General features: G+C 37.2%; 1 protein-coding gene across 1 annotated transcript; it reads left to right on the top strand.

The window, feature by feature from the left end:
- Nucleotides 1–1,644: 1,644 nt before the first annotated feature.
- On the top strand, nucleotides 1,645–18,430 carry RNF212 (ring finger protein 212). Its single transcript, XM_058025232.1, has 12 exons — nucleotides 1,645–1,756; nucleotides 3,264–3,325; nucleotides 5,959–6,033; nucleotides 8,731–8,787; nucleotides 11,343–11,401; nucleotides 12,777–12,838; nucleotides 12,928–12,997; nucleotides 13,807–13,852; nucleotides 14,606–14,669; nucleotides 16,186–16,258; nucleotides 16,991–17,179; nucleotides 18,388–18,430. The coding sequence occupies exons 1-12, from the start codon at nucleotides 1,645–1,647 to the stop codon at nucleotides 18,428–18,430; spliced, it is 912 nt and encodes a 303-aa protein (XP_057881215.1).
- Nucleotides 18,431–21,261: the final 2,831 nt, after the last annotated feature.

Raw genomic sequence — 21,261 nt, 5'->3', positions numbered from 1 at the left:
GTAGTAGGAGTTGGAGGCGATTACATACAAACACATGGAAGTTGAAGTTTCTAGAGCACTGTGATAGCAGAATATTGTGGTTTGTTTTTCTACCCATCTTTTCAGACTTTGCTGGTTTAAAAGGTAGTGAAAAGTGAAATATCTGTAGACCAATTATTGTTGTAAAGGCACAGCTTTCTTTCTTTTTTCTATCTTCCCACCTGTTGTTTTCTTTAGCAAGGAAATGACATTTTCCTTTAAGTCTACTTATATTTCCAACATGGGAGTTAAAAGACAGTTGGTAGTATGTGAGAATCAATAAAGTTGATATAAAGTAGAGACAAAAAGCAATGTTCCAGGGACCAAATCAATCCAAATAAAATCTCATAAAGCTACTCATTGCATTGTGTCCTATATTTAAAAATTTGGATACTTCAGAGGTGCTGCTTGGAGTGACCAGTAAGTAAGTATTATTGAATTAACTTCTATAGGGCACTCACTCACAACATGTCTGTAATAACATCTTTGGCAGTGGGTAAGAAGGAAATATGTGTTAGGTATGGTATATGGTATGTGAAATCCAATCAGAAAGTAATAAAGTGTTGTGACAAGGTTGTTGTTCAGACTTTAGCTGATATTTAGCGTAAGGCTCCTAACCACATCCCAGCGACAAACATAACTCATTTCACTTACAATACACTCCAGCTGGAAATCCAGGACAAGCAACATTTCAGAATTCATAAAAGAGCTGATCATGTTTCACCATATTAATTAGGTCTATACTCAAAGAGTATAGACTCAGCACTGAGACTTGGGAGTCTTGAATATAACTTGTGATTGCTTCGCTCTTTACTACTACTAATGGTACTATTATTAACAATAATAATCATCATCATATTATCATTATCATCTTTGCTTTCAGGAAATGTTTTCAGTCTCCTTCAAGATTTTTAATTAACTTCATAACGCACAAGCTGACTCAGAGCTCTTTTGGGAAGCACTTTGGGGGCAGAAGCCTTTGGGAAATTAAAAGCTTCCTCTGCAGTTTGTGGCTCTGTCATACCCAGAGCTACAGCCTGCACTGCAACTAAGTTTGTAGGGGACTTTCTGCCTAAAATTTTCATCACTGAACACTAGCTAGCAATGGGGTCTTTTTTTGTCTAAGAAATGAACGTCAAATCTCCATGTTTTGCGCTTTTTCCACAGCAGAAGATGCCACAGCAAACCTGTGACAGCGAATTAACAAACTTCTTGGATTCTTGCATTTAAAAGAGTGATATCCACAACTATTTTCTCTGCTTTTCTTTTTTCCCCCTCCATCTGCTGGCCCGAGAGGAGCGAGCAGGGCGGGGCTCCTGCTGAAGCCCCTGGCCGGAGCCCTGTGGGTGCAGCTCTGTTCCCCACGTCTGGGGACGGCGAATCTCTCAGAGCACCGTCTGTGTCGGCACCGCTCCGCTTTGATAGTGAGAGGCCGGAAAAACCAAATTTTATTGGGGCGCGTGTGAGGACCAAGCTCCGCCGCCCTGAGGCCCCGCGGCGGGAGGGGCGCGGGCCGCGCTGCCCTCAGGGCCGCCTCAGCGGGCGGGACATGGCGGGGACGGCCCCGCGGGGCTCGGCCTGAGGACGAAGCGGCTGTGCCCCAGCCCCGGGCCGCCCCGCTGCCCCATGGCCGTGCCCGTCTTCTGCAACTCCTGCCTGGGCGAGCCCCGCGCCCCCACGCCGCGGTTCTGCTTCACCAACTGCGGCCACGTTTTCTGTGAGGTTTGCCTGCAGAAAGGTAATAATGGCTGCTGGGGCGCGCCCGGCGGCGCGGGCTGTGCTGCCTGCACACATCCACCCCAAACATTGCTATTTCTCACCCGCTGTGGAAAAAAAGGAAGCCCTGAGCACTTTTTCAAATGTTACTGATAAGCCTTTCCAGTCCTTGCTGTTGATTCGCTTTGAACACTAAAACTGTGTCCACTTCCAGGTGGATGTGGCTTTGAGATCAAGCCTTGGGCACACGCAATGGAGGCTTAATAAAACTGGATTCTGGATGCTTATGATCCATGATTTTGTAAAAAAACACCCCACAAATAGATGGCTTTTTGCTCCGGAAAATTTTGGGAAAATAATGTTTTTTCCTTAGTGAAAGAGCAATTGAAAAAACGGAGGATTTAATTAGTTTTGAGGCTCAGTATTGTTCCTGAAGACGTTCAGCAGCAGGAGGGAAGATTGGAGGTGATGTTTTGAAGCTCTTGTGTTATGTACAATTCCAGAGTCATATTCTGGGACTCATGTGAAGCTCTTGGACAAAGATACGTGGGAAAGGCAGAGGAATAATGAAGTTGTTTTAAAAAAAGAAAAAAAATGCAGCAGACGAGTATCAATGTTTCCCCCTTTCACATCGTGCTAAATGCCCTGGTTTTTGTAAGGGCACACAGAAAAAATGATCAATCTGTATTTCAGAACTAAAAACTTTTGACTAGATATTTTCACGGGGTGCTATTGAGGATAGAGGACCATAAAATGCAGCCTCTGCAGCTTGCAGGCCCCTAGAACATGAACACTTTCCTCTCTGCTCTTAGTACTGTTTGGCAGAAAAATATATGAGGAATTATGTATCTTTTTACTGTGAATTCAGTAGTAATGAGGTTTAAAATGTATTTAAAGATGTTTATAAACACCCATCCTAGAATCTTCAGAACAGCAGTAGCTAGTAGAATTACAAATTATAAATATTGAAATAATGTGCATTTGCTATAGATATTTTCTAATATGTTTGCAGATAAAGACTTTAAGTCATAAAGTTTTTTAAAGTGATTTTATTATTTTCTCGCTGGAGGAATTCAAAAGGCAAAATTACTAGTTTCTTGACATTTGGGCTTCATATATTTTGTTGGGATAACCCAACTGTGCCCCAGTCTAAAAAGCCATATATCAGATTGACTGTAAGTCATTAGTGCACTTAAGCACACATTTAATTAAAGCAGGCAAGTAGTCCTATTTAAATCAAGGGAACTAAAAGTCACCTGCATTCTGTGACACTAATGATATTCATAAAATCATTTACATGAATGCTTATTTAGAGGAGTAAGACCTGATGACATTCACATACATTTTTCCTGCACAACTCAGTGTAATGGTTATAGAATCAAATTCTTTATTCATGTTTATTCATGTTTCTTGTGTAACCTGCAGATTTCTTCCACAGGCTCAAGAGGTTTAGGCATCACATTATATTTGCAATGTATTCAATATATATTCAGTTTGATCTATATTTTAAATGTGTCTTTACCTTACAGGCAAAAAAGATGAATGTCTGGTCTGTAGGAGGGCTTGTCGTACCTTAGTCCTTTCAAAAGAGGTAAATCAAGCTTTAGTTTTGTTGCATTACATGAATCTGTGCTTTGCTTAACAGCTAAACTATTTGCATTAAAGAATGCTTCCTTTTTTGTTTTTGCCAACTGTGACATGAGTATTTACTGATAATAGGTTGCTAAACTAAGATGCTTAGGCACTAGACAGCTCTGCTTTTTGTTGTAAATATTCCTGTAAATTAAAGCCTATGGAAACTTTAGGTTTTCAGGTACTGCCAGGCTGTAAATCATTCTAAACATTTCAAGAAATATGGCTGGTTACTGTGTAACATCAGTGACTACTTTCAAAATGTGGAAAAATGTTTATTGATCTTGGCATTTGTGCATCACAGAAATGAACTGTAATGAATTATTTCATGTAATGGACTGAATTGAAAGCTTGCCTGATGGCTCAGCAGTGTTTTTAAGTGGATTAGGTTTTTTTCCCCATTTTCTCTTAAGGTTAACTATTTTCCTTGTGGCTGTGTGATTAAGAGAGGGTTTGAAATATTGTTGGGAATTTTTGTTATTCACTGGAGAATTAAGAGCTTTTAATTCCCGTTCTTGATTAATCATTAGGAATCTTTAATTTTGCATTTCTCCCAGGAGCAATCTTCTCTTTAGCTGATTTCATAAATAGTTTGTGAACACATTCATATTTTTGTAGACCGATGCCTACCTTAGAGCCAATGCCTTATAAGGATAAAAGAGAAACATTAAAAACATTTAATAAAATTCAATACAGCTAAACAGGAAGGGCTCCTAGGAGTCTTGCACATTGAAGAAGAAAATGTTACTAACAAAAATTGCAACAAAACAACAAAATGCAATTATAATACAAAGGAGCAATGCACACAGTAATCAAATATGAAAAAAATCAAAAGCCCTTCATAAAAATTCTAAAGGGCATATTTTAATATGCTTTCAATATCAATGTATTGTCACTGCAAATGTTGTTATTCATTTCAGTCAAAGAATAATTTTGGTTGTTGAGGACCTCTGAAGGTCATCTTGTTCAACACTTTGCTCCAAACAATGTTAATTTTTAAGTTACATCAGTCTTAAATTGCACCATTTCAGCAGAAGTTGATCATTTACTTCAAAAGCTCAGAAGGAATTTAAAAATGCAATGATTGGGATACTAAGAAAAATATTAGATGTTTCATTAGAACCTGCCACTGCTGTGGAGGGCTGGAAGGAAGCAAATTACCATATTCTTTAAAAAAGACATTAATGATGATTGCTTATCCTTGATTAAGAACAGATAAAATGATTGGAATGATAATTAAAGATGCATATAAAAAAGTCATGGCTCTATAATTCAGGAACCTGAGTGGAAATATACCTGGTAAGCTTTATGAGCTTGATGCTATGGAAGAATTCCCAATGAGAGGAGGTCCTATAAATGTGTTAGAAGTCCTAATTAAACTGTATGTTGGGGTAATCAGCATGTACACATTAAATATTCTCATCTTTACAGTAATGCATTCTTGTCACCTTCATGTCTTCCTTCTGTGTCTCATGATCCCCACTTGCTTTTCCCCAGAGCATGGTTAAGTGTTACAATAAATCAGAATCTGGCTCTTCAGTATTTCAGAATATCAAAGGAACATCTGCTACTCCTCCATGCAGCAGATAAAATATAAAGAGAGTTACACAAATCTTTATTTGAAAGAGTTTTTATATCACTATGAAGCTGGTTGGGTTTTATTTTTTTTAAATCTGATAGGTACTTAAACCAAGATCATTGCTTTGATAGAACCCTAAATAGATTGCAAGAGCTTGGTTCCTATGAATGCATTTCATTTAAAGAAGCTGAATATATTTTTATGAATCTCTTAAGTTTTCAAGATGGAATATTATTGTTTTTATTTTCTTTCCTGAAATACCATAGTTAGGTTAACTGTTCTGTTTGTCTGCATTTCTCCATCTGTCAGCTGGAAATTTTTGAATCTTTGGCTAAGTCAACCAAAGTCAAATTGCAGAGGAAGTCTCAAATACAATTAGTTACCTTCTGTGAGATCTGTAACAATTAGTAGCTGGGGAAAGCAAGGAAAAGCAGTTTTCCTAAAGCGTGCACAGCTCTGATTAAAAGACATAAGTCATAAAAAGTTTTAAAAATTCAACAATTACGTTAAGGCTCTGTCCTTATTCTGGGATAATATTGTGCTGCCCAGTGGGCAGGGAGGGATAAAGGGATCCCAGTCAGCATTGGAACCATTCTGAAAAAGGACTTTGAAACAAAACTGATTGCGGGATGCATCCCATGTGGCTGGGAGTGGTGAGAACCACAAAGCCTGGAAAGGGCTGCCAGAAGCGTGGCTGTTGGTGTGAGTGCAATGTCTGTTCCAAGGGCCACAGCACCCTCCTTGAATGTCCTCTGTGCACTGGTACTGTCATAATCACTGTAAGTGTATATGTGGGTAATATATTGAACAAAATCCCAATGCTTTCCAGGTATTTGATACGGCCATTAAAGAAAACTAGGCTCATTCTCAATTTCAGCTTTATCCTCGTCTAATCTGTCAATTTTTTTAATTTAGATTCATTAGTCAATTTAAGAAACTCTTTACAAAAGACTTTATTTAATATGACTTGCTAATAAAAATGCTAACCTTGGTATATTTTCATTTCTTCATAGACAAGTGCTGATATTCAATCACTGTTCATGCCAATAGATGCGTTAAGCAAGAAATATTCAAAAGAAATATCACAGGTGAATCTGCCTTTAAACTTTTTAACTCTATAAAATAATCAGCAACTCCTACTGACTTTTATGTGAATGGGAAAAGTGAATGAGTGAATGCTTGAAAATGAATGTATGCCCATTACCATCTTAACTTCCTTAATTCCACAGTTTCTGAGTTCTTAAGGAGACATAAATTATTCATTATGGTCACTGCTTATGTTTTCAAACTCTCTCTAAGGACCACTAGTCTGGTTATTTTAGTGGTGTAAAATCACTTTCAATGCCATGCAGTGAAAAATTAGATCTTCCAGAAGCTTAAACATGCCTAGATAGTGTGCCTTAATTACAGCAATAAGAAGTTACACAGTGAAAACCTGAGCTGGACACAGTACTGAGCTCTGAGCTGACTGTGCTCTCTCTCCCTTCTAATTTTTTTTTTTGTTTAATCAAAACACACCTCTTTTTTTCCCAGGTAGATGCAGCAAATGATTCCAAGGTCCTTTTCCTCCTGCTTTCTGTGAATTCCAGATAGGATTACTTTTGTCAGGCTTAGTTTCCAGTCAAGAACTTCTGTAGCTCTCTGGGTTAAATGAATGCATACAAACTCCCTTCTCCTCCTCATTTTCTGCATCTCTTCAGCTTGGCTTTGGGACTCTGTGTCCTTGTCCCTCTCCCTGTGCATTTCAGCAGCAGTTTCAGCCACTCCAGCAGTACCAGCAGTACATTGTCCCTGGGCCTGGCTGCAGCCTTCTTGGGCTGTTCTCATCTCCTTGGGCTGGGCTTGCTGACCTTTGGGTGAGCTTCCTGATCCAGAAGAACAAAACCCAGGCAATATCACCTGTGTCCTCCAACAGTGGTCATGGATTCACATTTGCTCTACCCCAGGCTTCACAGACTTTTCCAAAGCTGAGCTTGGCCCTTTCCTGAGCAGTGCTTCTCCTCAGAAGGGACACAAGGTAAATGTGAACTCTTCCTCTGTCCTTCCATAGCCACTTTTTAACAGCAGGATCAGCAGTTACCCCATAAACTGAGCAAATGCAGGGAACCTGCACACTTCCAGTCACACAAACTTCCAGAGTGTGCCAAAGGAAGGAAAAGAGAGGGCTCAGTCTCTCCAGGCTGAGGTAGGTCTTCTGTAGCCTGGGATAACATGCTGGGAGCATATTGAAGTGTAGTGAAGGCATTGAGGTATGTTCAGAACTTGTCCCAGTATCAAAAGATGTAAGAGCAATTTCTCTAATCTCTTATCTAATCTGATACCTTGTCACTTCTGTGGGTGCTAGGAAAGCATGAGGGCAGAGCTGGATGTAGTGACACATCTTCAGAAGAGCCTCCCAGCTTTCAGCAGCTCATGTCACAGGGATTTCTCAGTGGGATTGTTCTGCATTCAGAAGCTTTGGTGGATATTTTCCCCCACATAATTGTCAGGTTGTTCCCTGAATTTTAGCATCTGTCTCATTGTGGAAGGGTGATCCCCAGGTTTTTCACTGCATGATGATTGTTTCATTTTTCAGATTTTAACCTGTTAGTTTAATTTCTTCCTCTTGAATTTGATTCTGGAGGAAAAAGGATCCATTCTCATGCACTACATCTGTGCTAAGCAGTAGTTTTAGACTGCTGATGCAGCCCTTCTTCAACTGTTTGTTTTTCAGCCATGAAGATTCATATTCTATGTGGTCATTCTTTTACTGAAGTTCTTGCATACCTCTGATTATTCTGAACTGTTTCCAGACCTACTCTGTCCTTTCTGAGGTGTTAGGCAGACTCAAGATATAGGAACATGCATTTATTAAAGGAGAATGATGATGGCCCCTATTCCATTTTAAACTGGTAAGATCTGATTTGCTTTTTGACTGGTACTGAGCACTAAACTGACAAATTCAGGTTTCTCCTAGACCAAAGAACTCATTTCTGAGTGAGTAGAGACAGCTCAGAGCCATCACTTTCCAAGTGAACATTACTTCCATCAGTTCTTCCAAAGACACACTGATCCTTTGATGAGTATTCAGTGGGAACCTCCCAGGTCCTTCCACAGGGAATAAAATAACCATTTAAGTTGGATACTCCTCTATGGGTTTATACTCTCAGAGTGTTTCTTCTTGGTTGTCTCAATTCCTGCAGATTTTCTGGCAGTTTTCTTACATGTGAGAAGATTTATTAGAAGTTACTGCCTATAGTAATTTGTTCCTCAAGCTGTCTTGCCTACCTTGTCATTTTTACTTTTAACTTTGTCATGGTTTATGATCCTCATGTGGACACAAGAAGTGCTTACACATCACCAGACAGTGTGTCTAACAATTATTTTTTAATTAACAGGGTATTTTTACAAGGCATATTATAATTGCCAGTAAGACAGATTACTTTTTATGTTGCCATTAATTTTATGTGTTTGCTTAGCACTGATGAATAAGAAACACTGCAGCTAAACTGGCTTTCTAATGTCTTTACCTTTTTATTGAACATAGTGTTAAAATATAACTTCGGTGAAATAAATCTACCAGCTCTGCTGTAGGTCATATTGGATTAAATTAACTCTATAAGAGTTTTTCTATCAGTGATAATAACTTAGAATAGTTTGGGATTTTTTTGAAGAGGATTCAAAAACGGTATTTTAACTGCCTATAAAAGACAGAAAACTTTGAATACTTTTATTTTCCATTACTTCTTTGCTGAGGTGCATAAATGTAATTATGTGCAGCTTGATATAACTGTATTTATTTTTAGGTATCAGAATTTCAAGAAAAATATCGTAAGCGTTTATTAAAATACCACAAACAAAAGGTAACTCTAATTGTGATTGTCTCAGTTTTTGTTTATGTTTGCCTTGTCACTTTGGTTTATTTTTAGAAACAATATTAATCTTTTATGTGAATACTTGGAATAATTTATCAGGATTGACTCATTACTATCATTATAAATACCAGTTTTTAGTCTGTGAGGACTATTAATTCTGCTTAGTGTTTCTAGTAAAATATTCTAGTTGTAAGGTGGTTAAAATGAAATGGAGGATCAAAGGACAGGGAGGGAAGAAAGCAGTTCACTGTATGGAGGGGAAAGTGGAGGAGGTGGGAGAGCGGGGTGCTAGCAGATAAGCCCAGAGGAAAAGGACACAAAATAAATGAGAAGTTTGAGCTATGCAGAACAAGACTAAGGGCTGATACCCTGAATTTGGGATAGCTGAGTGTGAAGGACAGAATTAATTATTCTGTGGAGAACAGGTACTGCATTTGTTACTGTGCTTCTTCCTGTGTAGGTTGAAAGGCAGATTCCTTTTCCTTTTTTCAGCTACTTCTAAATATTTGATTAAATTGTTGGATTTTTCTTTTATTTCTAAGGACATGGGATGTTGTTTAAGGCAACTTGGCAGTATTGGTGACTTGACCAATGAGTGGGTGCCCCATGTATGAAGCTACAGAGAAGAAGCTCATGTAGCTGCCCAGCTGGCATTTCATGTGTGAGGAGAGTTTCTGGTATGATTGTCATGGATAGAAAGCTTGGGAAATCAGGTGTTCTGTGGCCCATTCTTCCTTCTTCTCCATGAATGCATTTTGGGATCACTCATAGTGTGTTGTGATGTGTGTAGTTCTTTTAGGGTCCTGTCCTTCTGCTTTCAAAGCCAGACCAGGTAGGAATCCTGATTTCATCCCCCTTCTAATCTATTGTACCAACTCCAGATGGTGAAACTAAAACCTGAAGACAAAGTAAAACAAATAACTCAATAGAATTCAGCATAAATTGAGATGTTATCTCCAAAGAAGCTGTGGAGAGTTTTGATACTTTGTAATGGCAGTTTTTTAAGTTGTTACTGTTGAGACATTGACTCAGCAGTGTTTGTGAAGTATTCAGGGGTGCTGCCTGACCTAAGGAAGGTGTCCAGGTGACAGTACCAAAACAGTTGAAAATACAGTTGGTTGCTGCTTCAGTGGCCCCCTGTTTTGGGCGGGTTTGTTGTTGTTTTGCCCATTCTGTGTAATGTTAGTATGTTAAAAGTGCTTGCATTGGATCAGGGTCAGGAGAGGCTGGTTGTATTAAACACCATTCCAGTTTCTCCTGCTTGGCTGTCTTGTTCCAGGGCCCCTTCCTTATTTCTAGTTTGTCATCCTTGTCACTGTCGACCAACAAGGTCTCATGGTCTTCATTAAACTGCTTTCTTGTTGTTTCTGTGCTTTGTGTAGGTATTTGGGTGCAGGTGGTGGTGGCCACTTGTTGTCCATGTTCCTGGCAGGTGTAGATGTCCTGTTATGCTAGGATCCCAAAATACTGAAAATCAAAGAGTTGCTCATGTTCTTTAAGGTACTTTGGTCTTAAAATTACCCAGTCCTACAGAGCAACAGGGTAAAGTACATTCTTCCTGCCTGGTTCCTTTCTTAATCAAACCTAGCTCTCATTAGGAAGGAAGAAAAAAACCAAAATACCAAAAACCAGATCTTACATAAATTACATTTTTTCTTTAATCTGTTTTGCAGAGTTTTTCATCTGCAAAAAGAGCATAGTATCACCCACAAACAGTATGATTTTATAAAACAGGTAATTTTATTAAAGGATTCAAATAATAGTTTGAGAAGCATGAAAAATTAACAAGCAAATTCATAATTTGCTTTCAAATCAAAATAAGAACAGTGTGAAGGATTAAGGTCACGTAATGGAAATGAGGGATAAAACATCGATGCAGTATTCAGACTATTGAGTAAATTTTTACATCCTTCATAAAATATATGTTCACCTAATGAAAGACTAAAAAATACACATACTAGGGAGCTGACCCAGTCTTCTTGACCTTAATATTCTTCCATTTTGCCAGCTCATAACATTTTTAATGGAGATATTTCTGGTTGTGTTTCTCAACAGAGTAGCAAAACTTTTCACTTGGGCTTACTACAAATAGATACTGAAGTGAGCTGAATACATTTTGAATCTGAAATGAGAAATATGGGAACAATGTATTTTGTACATTTATTGGTAGCTTTTTCAGATAACTCTATATTAATCATAACAAAGCTTTTATATCAGATATGAAAGATAGGAAGCAAAAGAAAAGAAAACTGTTTTTAAGCACTTTTCCTAGTATTCATTTATCCAGTATTACCAGCATACTTAAGAAAAGGTAATCAAACAAAGTCTTTAAGTGCCAAAAAGAAGCATATCTCTTCCAGACTGACTGTTTAATGCCTCCATAACACAGCCATAACAGCTCCAATAAATCTGGAATTGCAGTGATGTCTTAACATTAAAACCAATAGAAAGCAGTCTTTCAGCACTTTAGAATGCTAGCTGGGTGAAAATGAAGCTGTATATCACACAAACAGACTTTGTTTCAATCTCTGATTATCTCACAGATAGCAAAGCTGGAAGAGTCTCTCAAGAAAGTAACACAACAAATTCAACAGCTACAATGGTAAGAGGTTTAATGCAGAAAAAGTAAATGTAATCAGACAGCAGTACTTTTAATTGATAAAGGAATGAAAATTCATGTTTTGTTTGCCTTCCTTGTGTGTTTTTACAGAAATAAATGCATAGTGGTTTCTGACATCAGATCCGTTTTATTCACAGTAATCAATCCTGTCAGGAAGAAATCCTTTTATTTTACAACACAACTCTGTAGTTAACTCTAAAAATGAACTTTTAATCAAGTCTGTTCTATAGATATTAAGTTCTGTTTTTTTTATTTGCAGTTGCATAACCATGTTTGTGCATTTTACAATGGACTTTATAGCATCAGCCTGGAAAATGCTGTGGTGCCTTTCCTGCTATCTTAGCCTATTTATAAAGTTACCAGAGTTTTGTAACATAGTTATCATTGTTTCTATTTCTAGTAAAAATTAAATTCTTGTCTCATCTTGAATTACTCTCTTTTCTCAAATGTTTCAGTTTGGTAGCCAAGAGGTCACTTATCCTTATCCCTCTGCTAAATGACTGATACACCTTCATCTTTTCATCTTACTTACTTTCAACATAAAGCCAGAATTGTTATTTAAATCTCCTTAATAAGCCACTTCATGAAACCAGCATTTTAGTTACACAGATTTGATCTTTAATTGATCTTTATTCCTTTTCTGTGTTTTTTTAGTACAGACTTTCCCTTGACTCTTAAATGCACATAATACTGTATTTTGCTCTCCCAGGCTGCTTGGTGTAATGTAGCAGAAAGAAAACCAGTATAAAGGAAACTCTGTATGTGGTGGATTATTGCAGTTTATATATTTTTATTCATTTTATGCCTCCATTTTCTTGTCTGCATCACAAACGAATAGCATCTTGGTTATATCAATTACAGAGTTCTTACTGAATTTTAGATTTTTTTTTTTTGAGTTCTACCTAGAGAGAAGTGTCCTAGGGCCTCTTTTTGCCTGCCTAGTAAACATATTCCTCCTTTTTATGATTCTTGCCAAGGGTACCAGCTTTGCAAAGTTATTGTTGAATAGCATGAAAATGCCAATATTTGATTTGATAACTAGATTTCTTGAAGTTTGGTAAATACATAATTTCATGAAATTAAATGAATTTTGTGCTTAGCTGTAGTTAATGGTTGTATTTTAACATCTGTTGTTCTCTAAAGTACTTTGCCATGACGTTGTTATGCCATGTTGTGCTAAATTTGATATTGTTGGGTATGTAATGAGCACTAACTTTGCTTCATGGCGAATAGTGTCATGTTAAAACCTGCTCCTGATGGATAAATGCTTTGATTTTGTACTTTCCTGACCAGTTAGGCATGTTAACTAATCAAACCAGCTTTCAGTTTATATCTGTTGTTCTTCTTTCCCCTTCAGTATGAAGCCTCCTGAAAACACTACACCGCTGCCATTTTCCAGTTCGAGCAGAAATCCATCCAGTAAGAAGTGTTGGTTTAAAATATTAACTGTGGAATACCTGTCACTGGACATAGCTGTGTTCTAATATTCAATTTCCTTATGACTTCAGTTGCTTCAAGGAAACAGAATGTTTATTCTTCATATTCTCTTCATTCGAGTCGTCCTTCCACTTCTGAAACGTGGGTACAAACTTTTTCACTTTCAATTAAAACCTTCACTAATATTTTGTACAGAAAGTAAACTTTTTGTAGTGATTTTAAAGTACTTTTTAATTTTTTTTTTGTGTTTTGTTTTTGCAAACTGTTGAAATATGAAAGAACTGAGGAAAGTCTTATCTATTCAAGTGTACATTACAGTTGTATGGGTGGTGGTTACTGGAAAGAAATCTGAGGCATGATGCACCTTATTCCAAAGAACTTTAGGATGAACAGCTATGTAGATGAATGCACAAATAGGTAGATTAGTGAGACACTCTCCATTCATCATAGAGAAAAACAAATTTATTGTACAGACACCTATATGTGCACTGTAGTGATCTCAGGATAGATGGGATGAGCCACTCCACTAAGGCTCATTTAATTTTAAGTAAAATGAATGTACAGCTTGCTCAAGCTAAAATATTTTTATACCTTTGATTGTGACTTCCTTTTGTACAAAAAAACCCAGAGATTCAGAGTGCCCTTGTTGTGGATACAAATGAAAAATACATAAATATGCATATTTATTCAGACAAATAGAAGAATAACAATGCTAATCATAAAATAACTTACTCTGTAAATGTCCAAAACAAAGCTCAGAATCAGTGAATAGGTTTTTCTTACTGCTACTGAGTTCTGGAATAAATCCTAAATACTTACGTGTCTTATGCATTATGTGTTATGCTTTTCCATTACTGGTCAATTTTAACATTAGAATCCAACATGATTTCAGTCTTTATAATGAAAATGTTATTTTTATTACAATGTCATACTTTGACCTTTCTTGCAAGGATGGAGGCAATGGAGATTGATCCTGTACCTTCACCAATGAGGAAAGTAAGTGGGGTTTTTTTAGTACTTGTTTATGTATAGTTACACATATATATCCTTTTGATTTCTCTTACTCTGTTAATGCTGCAAAAAATAAGATTCATCCCCCATCCCATTCAAAACCATTCTGATGTGCATGATGGTTTCAGATGTGCTTGATGCAGGATAGAAATCAGATGCTCCCCAAAAGAAACCAAAAGCAAATAAATCACAACAATAATTTCTGGAATTATATTCTCCACATGCCATGTACAGGCTTTTAAACTTGTGATGCCAAAGTAAATGCAAATTCTTAAAATCTCAATATTGCAAAAATGTCAGTGGTGAGAAAGCAGAGAAAGCACCGTGTAGACTCTGATAGCTGAGTAGGGAATTGCAGGGTTTGAGTGATACTGCTCACATGAGAATGAAGGCAGGAGCTTTTCATGGTGTTGGTGTCCTGGTTAGGAGAGGTGACATCCAGGAACAGCTCTAGCTTGCAAATGGAATGTCAGCACAGAAAAGTGAGAGTGTCTGATAACACTTCTTATCTGAATGTGATAGGTTATATAATAAAGCCAAAATACAAATATTTCCCACCTGCCCATAGATCTTTAAAAATAGAAACTTAATTCTTAGCTTTTGCATTTTAGTGCTATGAACAAAAATGACAGCAGAGAGTTCTGGAAATCTGCAGGCTCTGTAGACCTTAAAAATATCTTAAAATGTCTTAATAATTAATATGCTTATTACACTGTGGTTGATGACTTGTTCATTTAGCTGGAGACACCAACTGGTCCAACAAGATTATCAGTAATAACTCCACCACAGGATGGACGTATGGGTGAGTCAAAGTAAACTTTGTAACTGAGTAACATTTCTGTTGTATTAGGAGGATGAATAAATTAAAATCCATACATTAGCAATTTACTAAAAAATTTGAATTGTGTTGAAGTGTGAGGAATTTACCACGTGGTAAATTCACTTCAGTCCAGCAGCTGGGAAATGGTTAAAATGAAGTATGAAATGTTTTCCTGAATGATTACTTGTAACCAAACCAATTTTTGCTGAATCAACAGTTGCAAAGAAAATACTGTAACTATATTGAACAGAACAGGAACACTTTCAATATACATTGTTGACCCTCTGTTAAGCTTCTTAATTTTGTGTGTTTGTGGTTAACAGAGAGTAACATTGCCCACAATGTAATATTAAATATCAGATGAAGAAAAAGGAGGAGACTAAATGGAAGTTAAAAAATATTTAATTACAGAAATGAGGTAGTTGAGATCAAGAATTTCTTTCAAAAGGTGCTATTTCTTTTCACCTTATCACTGTTACAGGGTATAAGACATTTTACCTGCCACTCCTGTGTTTGATTTCTTCACACCCTGAGCTTGGGTAACTCTCAGATGTAAATAAGGCATGAGTAACAGCCTGCTGGAACTGGTGCAGTCTCTTGAGAACTGTTTGTTTGTGAGGACTTCCCCAGAATTCCTGATGCTTTGCAGGCCTGCTGTCTGTGTGTGTCTCTCCCATTTTGGTTTTACATTCAGCATGTTTCTGCAGCAGTCTGTGCTCAGGCAGCTTTCACCTGGCTTCAGCACTTCATAGAATCCATCTGCAGCCACATAAAGAACTTTTAGCACTCTTGTGTTTTTACATGGTGTAAGTGTCCTGAAACAAAGACAAATGCAATTTCAATGGAGGAGGAAAAACTGTTTTTTCTATGTTATATCTGATTTATATGCTCAGATCCTTCCTAAATCCATGGTTGCCTATAAATTTAAGCATAACAAGATAAAGAGAGCTGAGGTTAACTGTTTTTTTTTATTGTGTCCAAACATAAATAGATATTTATTAGACAGTAAAATTTTATGTAGAACAGTTATATGTTCAGCAGATTTCAGAACTTTCACATAAAGTTTTGCAGTGGACAAGGCTGAGGGAATCAAAGTTTATGTGCAAAAGTAAGGGTAAGTGGAAACAATGATTTAATGGTGCACTAAGGAGTTTCTTTCTCAGAGGTGGATGGGGCAAAAAAGATCAGCTGAAGCACTGGAGCACTTCAGCACAGCTGTCCTGATAGTCTAATAATAGTCTAATAAATGAAAGAAGGTGAAAGAAACCACCATGTGTTTAACTGGAACCAGATTTGCAGGGATGGTGCAATATGATGTTTTTGTGACAGCTGAGCTCTCTCACTGACTATTGTAATTGTGCACCATTTTTACTTCTTGGATGAATCAATCATGAATTTGTCCCAAATCATGCAATAAAAGTACTAATCTTTATTTACAAAGTTTTCTCTTAAGTAAAATGGGTAATTCACGTTGTTTTCAAAAATCTGATTCCACCAGGGAGTGTATCCTACAGGACTTCTCAGATAGCTCTAATAAAGCCAAGTCAGAGTAGTGGAACAGGATCTACAAGGTAATTCAATACTTTTTCAAGAGGTTACCATCTCCTACAAGAGAGTGAAATGTCACCTCTGGCCTTTATTAATCTGTTTGTTCAGAGGTTATATTCTAGATCTGAAGTGTTGCTGTGCAGCCTGGCTATCATCTACATGAATGTTTGAGTTTGGGGGAAAGTTTTATTTTGAAATCACATTTTTCAAAGATGTAAAGATATATGCAGTTACAATCTGTGCTTCTGTAGCTGTTGGCATCTTCAGTCATGGTACTCCTATAAAAAGGGGTAATTTTATAATGAGGAAGTTTAACAGTGTCTCTGCTGTGTCATTCTTACAAAAATCAGAGATAAAAGCACAATATCTGCACAAGGGCTGTTCTCTGAATAACCTGAACTTTTCATGCAGCCTGCAACAGGTGTTTCTGTTTTTATCATTTAAACATTGAAAATGTCTTAAATGGTGAGAATTATTAACATCAATAACTTTGAACTATTCCAGAAAAATTAAACTCATGTTCTTTATAATCATTAAGCCAAGCATATCTTCCTAGCAGAAATTTAAATATGTGTAACAAAGCACTTCTTTTCCACCTCTGATTCCATAATTGTTTTGTCAGTCTGCCTTTTGAAATATGTGAAAATATTCAGTAAGTAAAAATATATAGACAACAAATTGAAGTCCTATTGAAATATTTTGTGTTGTTATAATAGTAGCCTCAAATCAGATGCATGAATGAATTTCATTAACAGATCCACCCCTGCGCTGAGATTACCACACAGTTCCTGTCCATCATCAGCTGGATCCCAGAGCAGCCAGAGGGGATCATGGGCTAATTCTGATTTCAGAACCCCTCAGCTGTATCCATTTACATCACCTTCCCCACAGCTGCCTCTGTCCAGGCAGCCAATCACCATCTCTGGGCTTCTGCAGAGACAACAAGGCAAGTGGATTTATAAACAAGCATTTAGCATTCCTGAAAAGATTTTCAGCATAGCAGCTTAAATAAATGAACCAAAATAAAAATGGTATTTCAGAATTGGAAATAGGCTTTCAGCAAAATATAAAAGATGTTGGTGTTTGTGATTGTATTTTGCCTTGGTCTTATGTGTGGGATGGTATCTGCTGTGAAAATGTGTTCTTGCTTCACTCCAGAATTAGATGTTAAGAGATTCAAATCTGGTAATGTCCAAATTTTCTGTCTCAACTGCACATTTCTTAAAGATCTGCCTGTCAAGACATCCATGTAAATGTCCAGAGATCACAGTAAAAAGGGAGCTAGTCCAGGGTGTTATTGTTGAGTGCAACATAAAACTAGCAAAAAGCTGCATAAACATCAGCACAAGGGGGGGTGGATGTGGGTAGGAATTGCCCTGGGGCAGATTAATGAATAAAATCACAGAATCAGAGTCACAGAATCATGGACCAGCCCTGGTCAGAAGGCACCTTGAATGGTCCTGCCCTTTTTGGGAAAGAGAACCTGGATGAGATCATGTGCACCCTGACCAATCACATATTGCAAACCTAATTCTCCTTATTGTTGAGTTTGCATCACCATTGAAATATTATTTTTAACTTATATTAAAAAAATAATTCATCTCTAAAGCACCTTTAGTCCATACTAATAAATGTGACCTTCCAGCAAATCCCAAGTAGTTTTTAGTTCGTGAAACCAAAATAAAAATATTTTAAGAAATGAAGGCTTATAGCTTGTAAAATCTTCCATCACAATTGTTTTAATTGTGAGATTTCTGGAAAGATACAGTATGTGAAATAATGCATGAGCCTGATAGGATCTCTAAATAATGTAGGAGAAATTAATGTTATTAAAAAAGTAGGTGGATTGAACTTTAGTAATCGATGTCATTTGGCTATATGATTGCAATTAACTTCAGTTCATATACAGAATAATGCCTTAGAGATTCACTTGTGTAGCTAAAATTGAAATATGGCAAAAATGCTTTTATGGAAATACCGAGAAGCACATTTACATTCGTGAAAATGGCAACAGAAAAGTTTTCATCAGTTGTGTAGATTTTTTAAATTTTTGATAGTTTTGCTTTTTCTTATATGAATTCCCCATATATTTTACAAGAATAAACTTTAGTTTTACCATGGGTTTTTTTTTCATTTATACCTGTATTTTTATTCTAGGATCAGCTAATTTAGGAGGACGTTCAGCAGAGAGATGAGCAAACATCTGTGAATTGTTTTGGTTAAGAAGGATCTGGAGATGCACTGCAGAGTCTCTGGATATCAAAGTATTTGTAACTTCCATAATATGTCAAATTGGCATAAACCAGCAAATTGTTCAGCATGAATCTGTATTTAAAACATCACTGAACTTTCTGATTAACATCTACTGAAATTTTGGGTGGGAGTACAAAATTTTTTTGTTTTTTGAAATTCTGGCCTCAAATATATTGCATAAATAAAAGTCCTTCAATACTAAGTGTTAAGGCAAAACGTGATTATATGTTGACTAGCTGCAGGATAAATAATTGTGCCTGTACAGTATAATAGATAGACTTCAATCCTAAAAAAAAGCAATTTCTTTATGGATTTTTAATTTCAGAATTCCAAAGTTTGGTTCTTACTCAATGCATCTCCTTTTGTTTGCACTCTTGGAAAGGGCTGAGTTTTGAGGGATATTACATTCTAGCAGGCTCTGCTGAGCTCAGAACACAGTATCTGTTCTGTGCTAGTGAAAGTTCACCATTTGATTTAGGTAGCAGTGATTTCTTCCCAAAATGGAATGAAATGGGGGAACTGGAATGAAGAGACAAAACACAGTGAAGACTGCTTTTACTTCTGCACAGGAATAGCAGCTGGAGACTCTGAATGAAGGGTGCCAGAATTGTTTTTTCTGCAAACAACTCTGAAATTGATGTGCCTTTGTTTTGTTTTGACCCTTAACTTTACCTGGACTATTTTAAGTATAATAAAACTAGAAGCTGGTGTGTTTTTTTGAGATAAAGTTCCCTGAATATATGATAAACTTCTTTTGGGTTGAAATGTTTTGCTTTTCATATCACAAGTGGATGGGAGAGAGAAAACTTAATGAAAGGTTTAGGAGTTGAGATGAGAACTGGAAGAGGTCATTCACCAAATACCATCATGGGCAAGCTGCAGACACAACTTGAGGATATTAATTGAATTTATTACTAAGAAAATCACAGCAGGATAATGAGAAGTAAAATAAATCTTAAGAAAACTTTTCCCCCACCCCTCCCTCCTTCCCAGCTCTACCTCCTCCCCAAGAGTGCATGGAATCAGAGAAAGGGAGTTGCAATCAGTTCATCACAGGTTGCTTCCACTGCTCAGGGAGAAGGGTCCTTGCCCTGCTCCAGCATGGGAATTTTCAACTTCACATTTGCCTTATTTCAATGTATACCTGCCTTTACTTCCTTTTTTACCCTGGGAAAGTTGGTAGGTTTTCTCCTCCTCAGTATTCTTATACTTCAGAGTTTAGCTGGGATCTCAATGTCAAGTTCCTTCCAAGCAAACTTCCAGCCAAAAGATTTAATTTTACCACAGACTCGTTCAAATAAAGGTGTGTAGTGAAACTCTTAAAGAAATTCAACTCTCCTTTAATTCCAGGTGAGCTTCAATAGCTGGAAAAGTGAGGCTGGTAAAAAATTATTGCAAGATTTGACATTATTTGTGCCCCAGTGGTTTTCTGTTTGTTTGCATCCCAAGAAGGGATGGATTCTCTCTAATCTCTGTTCCATCACACTGCAGAGTTGTCATCCAAATCTGTGAAGTCACACTGTAACTTCTATAATTGCTGGAAGATGCATTCTGCAGTCAGATGGAATACTTTGCTTTTATTGGTTTTGTTTCTCTTCCATCCTGCTCCACAAACCCTCATCAATTGCAGAATTGAGCTTCGTGAAGCTGAAAATTTGTGTGTATAACTGAGAGAATTTGTGTAGGAAAGAGTCATACATGCAAGATCTACATCAGTCACAATAACAAGGAATCACCCTGTCATTCAGAGATGGGAATATTCATAGAGAACAGAATGATTCCTGTTTCTTGCTCACCACAGTGGTTTCCACTCAAATTCAGTAACAATCTTCATGGTTCAGGTCATCATCAGTTTACCTTTTCTGTGCTGAAAGCTGGACACAGGCAGACTGTGTTTTAGCTATAGGCTGAGAACTTGGAACATCACATCAATAAAGAAAAGAAATGTAGTATGGAAATAGATACTTATGTCTTGCTGCTTTGAACTACTTAGTAATGTCTGGTAGTATCTTCTGGTAGTATCTTCTACTTAACATGTATTACCTAATCTATTTGAGCCCACAGTCTAATCCCGAAGAAAAAAAAATCCAGCAACCTCATCTTCAGACATTCTACAGCTTTGAAATTCACTTTGAAGAGAAACAATGTAGTTTGAGGAAGAAATCAAAGGCACTGGAGCTATCACTTTTGAATTACATCCTCTTGCTTCCCAGAGGATGTCATTCCCTCTTGCTTCAGAAAAAAAATGAAAAAATTTTAATGAACTGAATATAATGGGATTCTTTTCAAAACTTACATCTAAGTGGCTCTTATATAAAATAAAGTAATAGGTAGGAAAAAATAATTAAAAAGGTAAAAGCTTGAGGAATATCATTTGCCAAGTTTAATGCATCTATCATTTGTTCAAAAAAGTTGAAAATACTGCATTCAGTATTTCACTCTTTAAGAAGAGGAGAAGGGAAAAAAAGCAAGGTTTGTTCTACCTTCCAACAGGCACAGAAGTTCCTGTATCACTCCCCTAGCATCTCTCTTCACAGACTTTTTGTTGCTTTTGCGAGGAACTGGTCCTTATGTGCGAGGAACTTTGCAGTTCGCTGAGGATGCAGCAGAGGGTGCTGAGCTCCCTCTAAAGACATTCACTCCTCGCTGCTCTCTGGCCAAGGGGACTGAAACCCGGGATGGAGCTCGCGTGGAAAGCTACAGATGGTGACGGGATGAGCGAGGATGTGAGGCAGAGTCCGAATGTGAAACATCAGAAAAGCACCCGGAGGTG

This window comes from Melospiza georgiana, chromosome 5 (assembly GCF_028018845.1).
Source record: "Melospiza georgiana isolate bMelGeo1 chromosome 5, bMelGeo1.pri, whole genome shotgun sequence".
Lineage (NCBI taxonomy): Eukaryota > Metazoa > Chordata > Aves > Passeriformes > Passerellidae > Melospiza > Melospiza georgiana.
This window is presented reverse-complemented; position numbering and strand designations above follow the sequence as displayed.

Coding starts and splice junctions, on each gene's coding strand:
- RNF212 (XM_058025232.1), top strand. CDS start 1,645: ATGGCCGTGCCCGTCTTCTGCAACTCCTGCCTGGGCGAGCCCCGCGCC. Junction 16,259..16,990: donor AGTGGAACAGGATCTACAAG/GTAATTCAATAC, acceptor TTTCATTAACAG/ATCCACCCCTGCGCTGAGAT. Junction 17,180..18,387: donor GGGCTTCTGCAGAGACAACA/AGGCAAGTGGAT, acceptor CTGTATTTTTAT/TCTAGGATCAGCTAATTTAG.